The sequence below is a fragment of the Anser brachyrhynchus genome (assembly GCF_964034855.1).
Source record: "Anser brachyrhynchus genome assembly, chromosome: 3".
Classification (NCBI taxonomy): domain Eukaryota; kingdom Metazoa; phylum Chordata; class Aves; order Anseriformes; family Anatidae; genus Anser; species Anser brachyrhynchus.
In genome coordinates, this window is record NC_137696.1 from 95,245,863 (window position 1) to 95,259,273 (window position 13,411).

The 13,411-nt window shown below is 39.2% G+C and overlaps 1 protein-coding gene across 2 annotated transcripts in view; it reads left to right on the forward strand.

The window, feature by feature from the left end:
- COL9A1 (collagen type IX alpha 1 chain) overlaps window positions 1-13,411 on the forward strand; it is a 71,248-nt gene that overhangs the window by 7,216 nt on the left and 50,621 nt on the right. Inside the window, exons 5-7 of one of the 2 annotated variants that reach the window (XM_080584518.1) lie at window positions 2,665-3,061; window positions 12,050-12,127; window positions 12,793-12,813. In XM_080584518.1, the coding sequence (XP_080440644.1) occupies window positions 2,665-3,061; window positions 12,050-12,127; window positions 12,793-12,813 (496 nt within the window). Of the gene's footprint in view, window positions 1-2,664; window positions 3,062-12,049; window positions 12,128-12,564; window positions 12,751-12,792; window positions 12,814-13,411 lie in introns of those variants that run through there. The other variant, XM_080584519.1, reaches the window with a different exon arrangement.

The following is a 13,411-nucleotide window of genomic DNA, read 5'->3' on the forward strand; positions in this document are numbered from 1 at the left end:
TTGAATTAAAAGTATAAATCTTACACAGTTACAGTCCCACACAGAATACATTTCTGGTGTTGGTCAAGCTGTGTTTAGTTATGCTGATCTGTCGCTGTTAGTCTAATGGCAGCAGCTCTTCTGATTTGTTATTATTATTATTTTTAATATAAATATTCGTGTTTGTGTGCTGACTTTTTACTGTTTTATAAACATTTCTTATACTTTAGTTTTATTTTACCAATGTCACAAAGTGTTAAACAACTTCTCTTCTTTGTATATCACTTGAAAAAGTTAAAGTAATTCTTTTCTATTTTAATTTCTGAGTAAGAAGGAGGACCCATATGATGGCTTGTAAAGCACAAACACTAAAGTTAAATATGGTGTACAGAATCCTTTTGCCAATCTGGTATAAACATTTTCTTTTTTATGTAAAAAAGCTATAGCTATTATTTCTCTCTTTTCTTTTTTCTTTTTTTTCTTTTTTTCTTTTTTTTTTCCTTCCCCTCTTTGTTTCATTTATTTTTCCCAGTGTGTCAGCTGAGGTGAGAATCTGTGTAATATTTTAACCAGTGTTACCATGAGAGTAAAACTTATCTGTGCAGAGAAGGAATGCAAGTCTCTCTTCAGAGGATCTGGGATTAGTAATGCTTCTTTTAGCTGTAAGGCTTGGTGTGTCTGATCCCCCAGAGCCACTGAACTTGATAGAAAATGGAAAATCACATGGAATTTAGTTTAAAAATTACTTAAAAATAATACCTTTGATAGCATAGTAGTAAAAACAGCTGTTGTGCAAGAACATACAGCGGGATTCAGCAAATGAAGAAATAATTAGCTTGGGTGAGCTAAGGTTTTCGCAGTAGAGGAGACTGAAATACTTGTTTAAGAGATATTATAGAAGGACACTAAGGTCCATAAGGGACAGGCTGACAGGATCAGGAACTTAGCAAAGTTTAATGTGCATCAGAAGGGGGATAAGGAGTGTACTTGCAAAGCAGGAAAATATATATAAATATGTTGCATAAGCTAGAAGCCTAACAAAAGGAAGGACTGTGGGCAGCAGTAAACGCTGGAAAGTGCTCAGAATATGAGGAAAGATAAAGTGTCCACACATCACTGACATTTGCATTTAAGAAGGCATGATACAAAACAAAACACAACATGACAAGCTAGACAAAATCCTATCAAACAAAGCCAGCTGGGACAGACTACTGCATCTGCAGTCACCAGCAAAATGAGTCACAGCGAACCGCAGACAACTTGAAGATGCTGGCAAGGAGCCCCCTCTCCCACCTGTGTATATCTCTGCACCTTGTGCAAGGAGATAATCTTCCAGCCAAGTGTTCCTGTTCCTCATACACCAGCTTTCCCTGCAGCTGAAGTACATATCAGACTGCAGGCTCACGGGGAAGGAGCAGAAACGCTAGCAGTTCCAGTGGTTTATTATTAAGGTGAAGCTGCTGCTGCTGACAGGCTTTCCCAGTCCTTATGAAATCTTGGTGAGACTGTGCCGTCGCCTGCTGGAATATGATTGTACTACAGCTTTGGACACATTAACACCACTAAGTAATGTGAAGTACTACTCTCTTACCAACTCAGAAGCCATCAAGGATACAGAATAAGAACTAGTTTTCTCGTTTTTTCCCCTTTTTTATCTCAGCCTAAGGCTGGAGGTTCACTAATGGCTAAATTCCTGCTGAGGTAGGATAGATTTGCCACTCAAAAATAATCTTTGTTCAAAATGCCTGCTTGCCTGAGAAGTTATTTTAATGAATGCTGGTGACTCTGCATGTCTCCATACAGTCAAATGTCAAATACAATTTTTTGTCTGTGAAATTCTTAAATGTGGATATGCGGAAAATAATGTGTCAATGTCAACTCAATTCTGGCACTACGATCTTACCATTTATAGAATGTGAAAAGGCATCTTTTAAAAATATTCTACCGGTTTCACTGACACGTTTGAGCTAAAAAATGGCATCACTATTTGAAACAGTGATACAGCCAGTAGTACATGTTTGTGTTTCCAAATCTCACATGTTATAGGAGTAGCAAAACAAAGAAACATTTTATATGTGGCAAATCTTCCCCTGCTACTTGTAGCCTCGTGGTTCAGTGCCACAGGACACAATGCATTTTTAATGTAGGTTCTTACTGTGCGCGTGATTGTCGGTGAATGATCTGTTGCATGATTACTGCTGAAGTGATAGCTAATACATTAACAAAGTGGTTATTGTCAGGCTGAACAGGAAAATGCCTTTGCAAAAGACATTCTTATGTCTTCAAAAATAAAAGCAGTTGTACACTATTTACCTAGTCAATTGAAAGTCACACTAAGTTGATTTTGTAAGTCTAATATTAGAAACAGCATGATTGTAGGATATATTTTCTAAGTGTAAAGTACTAGCCAGCTGTTGCTTGATCCATTACGCTTCAAAAGGGCTATCATAAATATTTCATAACGGAGGAAGTAGAACCTACATTTCTGAATCAGTTTATTTTGCCATCAGTGACAGTAATGACTCAAAAAGATATACCATTTTGGGACTCTTCAGGTGGAAGAGTGCTGATAAAGAATGTTTGAAGTATGGTTCTGCTGAGGACCTGATTTTCATTACTCTGTTGTGGTACGTGGAGGTTTTCAGAACAAATACAAAAAATTTACTGTATTTTGATCCTACACAGTGCAATATATTCCAATGGATTGCCTGATGAATATTCCTTTCTTACTACTTTCCGGATGAGTGGACCCACACTTCAGAAATACTGGACTATTTGGCAGATTCAAGATTCTTCAGGAAAAGAACAAGTTGGAGTGAATCTTAATGGTCCAATGAAAAGTGTTGAGTTTTCTTATAAAGGAGTGGATGGAACTCTCCATACTGCATCATTTTTACATTTGCCTTTCTTGTTCGATTCCCAATGGCACAAGCTTATGATAAGTGTGGAAACAAGCAGTGTCACACTTTTTATCGACTGTATTAAAATAGAATCCCTAAACATAAAACCAAAAGGGAAAATCAGTGTTGATGGCTTCGCTGTGCTTGGAAAGCTTAAAAATAATCCTCAAATTTCAGTTCCGGTAAGTATCAAAATCTTATATTACTACAAAAAATGTTTTACAAGATCTTTACACTTAATCTTTTTCATGGAATGCATCTTCATATATTTTCTGAAGGCATAAAAGGCAGAAAATAACCCACTTGGCAGGTAAGTACTAACTTTGATTTTCAAATTTTGCACATATAGATATCCTGTGGAAGGTAAGGGATCACCCAGGTTATGTCTGAATTTCAATAGTGAAATGTTTTAGACACCCACACTTCTGTCACTGGATTCTGCTGTCAGATATATCAACTGTGTGTTCCCTTGTTTGTATCATATGTGGAGCTTGATCTAGAAGGAAACCACAGGACATGAGCTTGGGGACTCTACTCACACCAAAGAGAGCAAGAACCTTTCACTCCTGTGTGTGCACCAACCATCAGCAAGAGATAATTAGTCCTGTCTCTGTCAGAATAAATATTTTAAATTGTTAATACAAAGGGAATATCTCCTGCAAGAGATTGATGGAGGTCCTTATTTGCTCAACTCTGATGTTCACACAAGAAGTAAGAGAACCATGTTCAAATTGGTGCTAAACCAGAGATTTATCTTCATTTATCTTCACTATCTTATACCTCAGGAAACTCTTCCAATCATTGTGTTACCTGGTATGATCCTATTGACAGCATCATTTTCTCTTTAATTAGCTTGATTTTTTTTTTTTTTCCCAAAAAGACTGACCCAGAGTAGACAGCTAATTCTTAAAGAGGGTTCTTGTTAATAGGCACCATAGGATGCATACTTCTTATCCTGTATCCTGGAAGTATAGCATCAGAGTCCAGGTCCAATCCAAGTGAAGGGCCTAGCAGAGCTGAGACAAAAAGCCCACCCAGCTCCACAATACTTCTCCTGGCTGCCTCAGGACACCCCATTCCCATATCCTGACTTCTGTGAATCTGCTTCTTAGATATTAACTTTCCTTGTGCGTTGTACTAGATACCTAAACTCACTATAGAGGGTTCCTTTATTCTGTGTAGCAAGACTAGGCAATGAAATTCTATTTTATATCCTGTTAGAGGATTTAATGCTAAAAATATCCTCTTCGTGCTACTATATTTTGGGGAGAGTTGTTTTGATGGAGAAAATAACATTGGGGCTGGCCTACAGAAAATATTGAATGCTTTTGTGACCTTCTACCAAGAAAACTGAATCTGAAAAACCCAACGGATTTTATTATTTGGTTATCTGATTTAGTTTCCAAGATGAGTGATTAATATAAAACACAGAGAAAGTGACATACCTATAACTTCTGACAGAAAACAATTTGTAGCTGTCACATCTGCATTTTGCCTTTTAGACATCTGTGAAAGTGTTTTTCTCAGGCAGTGTTTTTTCAGCTAATGAGTCATACTGCACTTTATGCTGAATAATAGGAGAATTTTGTCCCATGGTAGCATTAAATGACATTTAAGACTTTGGAAAGGCTTTTTCTGCGTTTACTTTGTAGATTAAAATGAAATAGTTTCTGTTAAATAATAGTTACTGTTGAAAAAAATGCAGAAAGCAATTGCAAAATTCCATATATTTTCCTGTTTCTTTTCCAAGGATCCTCTGTAAGTGTCTTAAGAACATATAAAATGAATAGTGAGGTATAGGGCATTAATTTTAAAATGACTTGAATGGCAAAAAGAGAATTACATGCTTAATATATTGTAAACATTTCTCATATTACTACACAGCAGATTTGCAGCAGCTTTGAAGTAAAACGCGTGAAGTGAGATATAATCTTGCATTAACTATATCTCATGTTATTTGACAAAATTGAATAAACTTCAAAGGCCAAATGTCACAAGAAAAGTATCCTCTCATACTTTGTCACTTCTGTATGTATAGGCAACTCTATTGCACCAGATAGAAAACAGATTTACTTGAAAAATGGTGAGAGAAAGCTGCCACAGATGCCTGAAATTGGCTGCCTAGGTATGTTGCTATGGATGTGGATTAGGAGACATCAGTAGGTGAAAAGTTACAGTAATTCTGTTGAGAACAAAAACTGATCTTTGAAAATTTCATTCAGAAGTAATGCTGGAGTTGATACCGTTAGTATTAGCTGCATGCTTTGCTGACTGCTCTGAGGGATATGAGTAGATGAATGGATGGATGGGGTGTTGAAAAGTTTACATATTCTAGGCATGACCCTAGGATGAAAAAACTTCTACCCTAATATCATATTCTTCTTTGGAAAGACATCTAGATTAAATGAACAGAAGGATGTAGGCATTATGTATTATAGCACCCAGTATGCAGTGCTACAGTAAACCGTGCCCTCAAGCTAGACACACAGACACCCCTTTAAAAACAAGGAGGGTTTCTGTTGCATGTTGAAGTAATGACTGGAAGTGTCAGCCTACAGACTAGGAGAGAGATGTGGTATTAAGGTGACATTGGCAAGAACTTGGATTTCTACCCATTCTTCATTGGTGCTCTGGATGACACTGATTAAGGCAGCCCTGCAGAGAAGGAACTGGGGTACTGGTGGATGAAAAGCTTGACATGAGCCAGCAGTGCACACCTGTAGCCCAGAAAGCCAACTGCATCCTGGGCTGCATCAAAAGAAGTGTGGTCAGCAGGTTGAGGGAGGTGATTGTCCCCCTCTGCTCTGCTCTCGTGAGACCCCACCTGGAGTGCTGAGTTCAGCTCTGGGGTCCCCAGCACAAGAAGGACATGGATGTATTAGAATGAGTCCAGAGGAGGGCCACGAAGATGATCAAGGGGCTGGAGCACCTCTCCTATGAAGAAAGGTTGAGAGAGCTGGGGCTGTTCAGCCTGGAGAAGAGAAGGTTCTGGGGAGACCTCATTGCGGCCTTTCAATATATATAAAAGGGGGCTTGTAAGAAAGACAGAGATTTTTTTTTAAATTTTATTATTTATTTATTTATTTTTTTTTTAAACCAGGGCCTGTAGTGGCAGTACAAGGGGCAATGGTTTCAAACTGAAAGAGGGTAGACTTATATTGGACATTTAGGTTTTAGGTAGGCATTTTCATGATGATGGTGGTGAGGCCCTGGCACAGGTTGCCCAGAGAAGCTGTGGATGCCCCATCTCTGGAGGTGTTTAAGGCCAGGTTGGATGGGGCTTTGGGCAACCTGGTCTGGTGGAAAGTGTACTTGCCTATGACAGAGGAGTTGGACTAGATAATCTTTAATGGACCCTTCCAACCCAAACCATTCTGTGATCCAATGATTTTGGCTAAGATTAAAGAAGTTGGGAAAAGCAGCAGAGGAAAATTAGAATTTTATCCTCCTTCCTCTTCAACCATGTTTTTTTGCTTGTTTGTTTTGCATCCCTGTGTTTTGCAGAAGACCTGCTTTTCCCCCCCCCCCCCCCCCCCCCCCCCCTCCAGTGAGGCATACAAACAAGGAGCAGTGCATAGGTTGGGCTCCTCAGACATTTTGTAAGGGAAGAGTGTCCAGCATTAACTTCTGCCTCATCTATGCTTAAGCACTTACAGCATTAGGCACTAGTATGAAGCTCCTTGAGGTTGGAGGAATGTTAAGTATGGGTCACACAGCTTCAAGGATGAAAAGACAAAATGGTATTTTCACTTATAATTCACCATTTATTGTGCAAAATATTTGTTTACCCCTTTAAAATGTTTATGGAAATATTCAAACATATTTAGTGCATTTTGTGAAAAAAATAAAATCTTTTGCATAAGGTAGGCCTTAAAACTGAGGAATATGTTCCACATTTTTTGACAAAAAGTGCTGGAACAAACTACCAAGGAAGGAAGAAGGTAAGCATCACATTAAATTTTTAAACCAAGTCTGCACATCAAAAAATATCCTTTAATTCCGACAACATTGTGGGCTTAACATAGGACTCACTAGACAGAAGTGGCTTGTTCATGGCCTGTACTCTGAAGTCAAACCTGTCAGTGGTGATGGTCCTGCCTGATACTATAAAAATGTAGATTTAGGAAAGCCATATGCTCTGGAATTATGATAAAGAAAACTCACAAGATGATGGACTAGAAACTTTAAAATGTCTTTTTATATGGCACAAGTTTGTGTTTTGGCCTGTGTATTTAGTTTCTCTTTAAATGGAGTAAATAAATCTATGGTTAGGTACATTCTAGGTTTATCCTATAACTTGCTTGACTATTCTCAGTTTAAGCATCTCAGAAGTCTTGGTTATTTAATATGTCCCATGCACAATTTCTAATTTATTTTCAAGCATTGTTAAAGTATATGACTTCCAGTGTTACAATTTTTAAAGGACGTAAGTTATGTTTCCTGATTTTCCTCTTTTTATTTATTTATATATTTATTCAGTATTCCATGAGTGATCCATTTATCTTGCAGAATAGGTCAACTTCTTACACGTACACTATAATACATGTCATTTTAAAAGAGATTCTTTATGACTTGTTGTTACTGTGATTGCTTCTGAGAGTAATAGAGTTCCATTAGAAACTCTGGCTTGCCTTTGAGTGTTTACAAAGATTTATCCCAGGATTTCTGGAATGTTTTATAGAGGGCAAATTTTTATACAGGTTTACAACTGCATTTTATCTTTTCTTAGATAAAAAAGAAAATAGTTCTTTTTATCTAAAAGTAATTCAAATAATCGACTATAAACTCTAAGTAATACAAGATATATCATCAGTTCAAAACTGAAAAAGAACTTACCTCTTGAATCCTGTATTTGTTAAGAAAAGGTAAGGGCATTCATTTCCTACTGCTCAAACATTAACTGCTGTGAGATGATGTAAATTGCCTTAGTTTCTGTGATTTCAGAGGCACTACCCTGATGTTCTTATAACGGTCACTAAACACTTTGCTGGAAGTGATCCTACATCATTATTTAATTGACATTTAATGCTGTTGACTACTACCTAACTTCTAACATATAAGAGGAAACTGCTTATCAATATTTGTTGAACAAGGATTAATTTACACTATTGCACAGATTATATCCATGTATTGTAAAAAAAATTTTTTTTTTTTTTTCACTCTGTGAAATCTCTCAGGATAAGATATGTTTAAATAGATGTAGCTTATTTCTGGTCGCTTAAGAACAAATGTGCAAACAGTTGATAGCAGACTTCCCTTAGAACAAACAGATATCACTGATGAAAAACAGCAAAACCTCCACCTGAAAATCAATTAGCTGAACTGTAATTCCCCCAAAGTACTGTTTTTCTTTGAATCATCCCTGAGGCAGCAGTAACCCAGCAGGGCACAGGGAGCCAGCTCGTCCAGAAGGCAGCTGCAGACATGCTCTGATTTACCCCCAGAGGAATGTCACAATTTCTCTTAAAGTCTATGGTACTGTTAAATGCTTCGCCATCGGCTTATGCTGCTATACTGAAAGTAGTACTCTAGATATTTAGGTCTCACTTAGATTTACTAAACCTTCATATCCCCCATCTAAAGCCAACTATAAGACAAGTGAATTGCATAGCTCTACTACTGAGATGTGCAAAACTGTGGGCATTTATGGGCATTTCCATAAAACTGAAGAGGGCAAAACAGTGAACTGACAGACATAACCAATCCAATTATATATGAGTTAATAATTTAAAATGAAACTGAAATCCCATGAGAATTTTGGAAAATGGATGTCAAGGCTATTGACCTATGGGTCTTAACCACCTATGGGTCTTAAAAGATTAAATTTTAATAACTCTGCTTTATTATTATCCTTGGTTTATCCAAGGTTCATTTCTGAGAACGTTGTGCTTGTATTTCATCCTTAATAACACCTTGTACTGCTTTTAGAGAACATCTACTCCAGACATCTTCAAAATGGTGGCATCCTTTAGATCCTAAAAAAGCCCAAAGCAAAATAATTACCAAGAAACCATAGTTAAAAATAAATAAATAAATTAGTGCTGACTGACCAAGCAACTGTGAACTAAGATATGTCAAATTAAAACTGCGTATTCAAAATACTACAACTGCTTTCACATTCTCATTGTGGCACAGTGTTTTGTAAACAATGCTAAGTATTTTATTCTGCATGTGATGCCTGCCTCTTTTATTAAGACTTATTTCTGTTTGTTTATTAATCTCATGAGAGTACCAGGCTTTACTTAATGTTTACCATTCAAACTCCTTCTTGAACAAAACAAAGTGATCAGTTTTCTCTTTGGCCATTCAAGAATGTTGGAAGGAAGCATATGAGACATTAAAAGGATCTTCTGGCTCAGCAAGTTAAGTTTCTACTGTAGCAAGTTGTCCCATTTTACAATCTCATTAATAATGTTTCTGTTTTAATATTGATTTTGTACAAAGTTGAAAAACTTGGTTCAAACTTAAAAATGTAGATGCATTTGCTAGTAGTATTCTCCTGAGACTTGGGTATTGGCACTGGGAGAGTCATTCATCAAAGTCTAGGCCAACCCAGCAATTAGCATTTTCTCATCTCACATCTTTCTTACCTTAGTGCAGAAGCCAAAAAAATCTGAAGACAACCCCCCTGCCACACACACACGCACACAAAGAGGCAAAGATTATCTATATATTAAAAAAGCAGAACAAAACAATGTGGTGATGCAGGTACTAGCTGCTGGTAGTATTCTTTAAAAGTAGTTTTTCAGAGTGTTTGCAAATTTTGTAGCACTTTATAAGTTGAAAATACATCTCAGGACTATTGATTTCAGTTACAGTAGTTACTGATCAGCCTTTTTGCATAACCCATACCAGAAACTTCAGTTCAAGCAACTAACCTTTCCTCCTGTAATGAAGAATGCTATAATGAAGAATGGCTATTTTGATATAAATAATTTGTTAACACTATGTAAGAATTATGAGACAAAAGCAGGAGTACAATCCACAGTGGCATGTCTGCCTTTGTCACAAAGCCATCCTTTCTTTTTCTATCACACTTTGCCATATTCACTTCCAAACTTCCAGTTTCTGCAGTATGTGAATCATTTCCACAGCCATGCTTCTTTGGTCTGGCGAATGAGGCAAAAGTTCTGAGGGAAGAAGTGTGGAATCACAGTTTCAGATTACACACAGAGGAAGTGTTTACAGGCAATCTTAATTCTAGTATTTTGTGGCTAGTTAATGGATTACTTTTTAATTTTAATATTATTAAATGATACTCAATATCATTTTACTTTAACATTAAACAGACTAAATGGAGAAGAAAAAGATGTCACTTAGAACCACACCTACCCCACTTAAATCAGAAACAGGTTATTATTTAAATCAGAAATAGATTATAAGCACTGCTTTAGAGGCATTATGGACCTCTCTGCCCCTGCAAATTGAAGGGTGAAATATTCACCCTTGAAATATTCAAGGGTGAATAATGCAGACTCAGCATCTAGTGGTATGGTATGAAGTAAATTATTATCTGGGGGTCATTTGGTCTCATTTTTATGCCTTTTTATGATTCATCATCTTCAGATTCCAGCTAACCTCTTATTTTTATCATTGTATTGCTGCCTATTAGTATGAAATTATAGTATACGTTCAATTCTTTTATATGTCTATTATGTCGTTCAGTTGTCTATTATGAAGGACTGGAAAAGGTTTTAAAATGAGAACTGGATAAAGGAGGTGAAGAATTGACTCACAGATAGTGGTGTCAGATAACACTGTAGGTAAAAGAAACTACTGCCTCCTTTGTGCTGTTCGCAGCACTCTGGAAACTGGAATGGCTGTGCTAAATAGAACAGCAGAGATGTGATAGCAAGGAGTTCAGGAGTGGCAGCAGAGAAGTGGTGAAGGTGAAAGGAATAACAAAAAAGAAACTTGTGGACATGTGGGTGTCTTGCAGAGATCTTAAAGGACTTCAGACTCAAAGCCTTTTTCAGCTACAGCAGTCAGCATGAAACTAAGTCTATGTAAGGAAGGTGTCAGGAGAGGAAAGCATCTCAGTGACAGTCTGCTTTCTGCATCAGTCACAGGCTGGGATTGAAGAAAGCAAAGAGATATCTTAGAGGGAGCGCAGGAGGCAGCCAGGAAGCACTAAGACATTATGTTGTGGGAGAGATGGTGGGAAGCTGCTTTAGCTCTATAGAATAAGAAGAAAGATTGAGAGAAGTGGAAAAATAATAAATGAAAGCCCCTGGCTGCTCCCACTTTTATTTCAGTTTCTCAGAAAAACAAATCACAGTCTTTTCTATACCAGGACTCTATGTTGCAACAACAACAAAAAATCTTTCTTTTCCCCCAGGTAAACCACTCATTAGTGGGTCATAAACCAAGCTGGTACTATATATGACAGAAAGTGAAAACAATCCAAGACTTTAAAACTTGAAAATAATAACTATGCACAGTGCAATATGCTTTTGGTACTTAAAATCCCTCTTGATGCATTATAAATCAGATGATAACACCTGTGAAGCTGTGTATTTGAGTTATTTGATAACTATTAGCAGAAGATATGTATTTTTTATCCACGTATGCTCATCAAGAGAGACTTGGTGGCAGTCTCTGAGAAGAGATTGTCTTAAACTTGTGTCATTTTCCAATGCCATATAAAAATTCAAAGAAGATGTGAAATTTCACAGATATACATAACAATTGCAGAGTGTTGTTACTGTACATACAATCCAGTTTTCTGAAGCCCTCACACTTGAACCATCTGTTTCTGCCCTCAGACCTATCACTCCTCATAGACTTAACCATCCAGTCAGAGAAAATCTTCTGGGGACTGTGTGTCTTTTAATAAAACCACCACTATAACATAATATGAGATAAATGCCTGAGCTCATAAGAACATCTTTACAAATAAATGATGGATCTCACCTCTTCTTTAAATCCCTCAGCAGGTTTACGCCTCCTCTATAAAATGTCTTCAGATTTCGGGGCTGGAGGGATGCAGGGTGGCGATCTGCTCTGGAGTAAGCCCCAGAGGCTGAGCCAGACCACGCCAGTGGTTTGTGCTGAATTGCATCTACCTGCCTTTCAAAACACATCATTAGCTGACCAGTGCTCATCCTATTAAAACCTTGTCAAGTGTGTCCCCCTAGACTGATTTAATGTTGTTTTGTCTTCCCCACCAGTTTGACATCCAGTGGATGGTGATTCACTGCGACCCCCTGCGACCCCAGCGAGAAGGCTGTGGCGAGCTCCCGGCCCGGGTGAGCGGCATTCCCAGCCTGGCACTGCACAGCCAGGCTGCCACCAAGTCTGTCCAGCCCACAGGAGCCTCGTTTTTCCCCCTCTGTGTCCAGAGATGTCTATTTTCACCATACCTGTGTGAAATTTGGTGCCTTTAGAAACCCAGCCCCCCATGAGCAGCAGCCTCATTTTAACTCTTCCATGCCTTCCTTTCTTTTCTTCTTCACTCGCTGCTCATGCCAGAGACTTTTGAAAGCTGTGTCTTGCAGCGAGGGGAGATTTTTGCCACCTCCTTGTAGATTCCCAGGCAGCCTTAGGGAGGGAAAAGCTTGGTGGGGGATGAGGGAAGGTGCCCAAAGCAACAGCAAGCAGGGCAAAGGGTTAAAGGAGCTGCTGTCATTCAATCCTCTCCTTCCCAGCCTTCAGCTCTCCTCCAATCCCCACGACCCCCCTCTCCGAGGCATTTAATAACCAGCAGTGAGGGGTGCCTGCAGCTGGGCTCACCTTTTGGCTGCAGGGACGTGTTTGGGGTTTTGGTGCCTTGTGGCACCCGAGCAGGGTGCTTCCCACCATGGCCTGGGCTGTGCTGGGCCCCCTGCCTCAGGGGCTCTTCCTGCAGATTATTTGCCTCTGCCTGGCTCAAGTAAGTTTCCTCTGACTTTGTCCCTGTTTTTCTCCCTTGCAGATAAGCCAGACGGTGATTGAGGTAAGTGTGAGGGAAGGGACGGTGTTGTGGGAAGGGAAGGGGTCTGGGTGAAGAGAGGCTGAAGGCTGCTTTCCGTCATGCCCAGGCACTGACCCGCTGAAGGGCTTTTGACCCTTTTCTCCTCCACCTACAAATACCACGGGCTGGGTTATTTCTGGAAAGACTGGTGTGGGGAGGAAAGGCGGCCGGAGCAGCAGTGCTGTGGGGAGCAGGGCCCCAGGCTGGCCTCCCGCTCACAGAGCGCCTTTGTGGGGGCTGGAGCTGGCAGCGAGGAGAACAGAGACCCCCATTATAGGGACGGAGGCCCGTAAAAGCCTTTCTCTTAGCTTCCACACACAGGCAGCGCCTCCTGCCTCTCCCCTGGGAGCCTGGTGCTTGCAGAAGGAGCCGCTGTGGATGCTAATGTAATCCTGCGGAAACAGGGGGAGCTGCTGAACCTGCCCCTGAAGTAGGGAAAGGGCTGCTTTAAATTTTCTTCTTTAGCATGAACTCTCAGGAAGACTGTCTGCTTTATGCTCTCTGAGTAATTAGAATAACTCGGTGAGTTTCAGTGCTTGGTTTGCAGAGTTCACTGTTTTTATTCCTGCTGCCCTGCCAT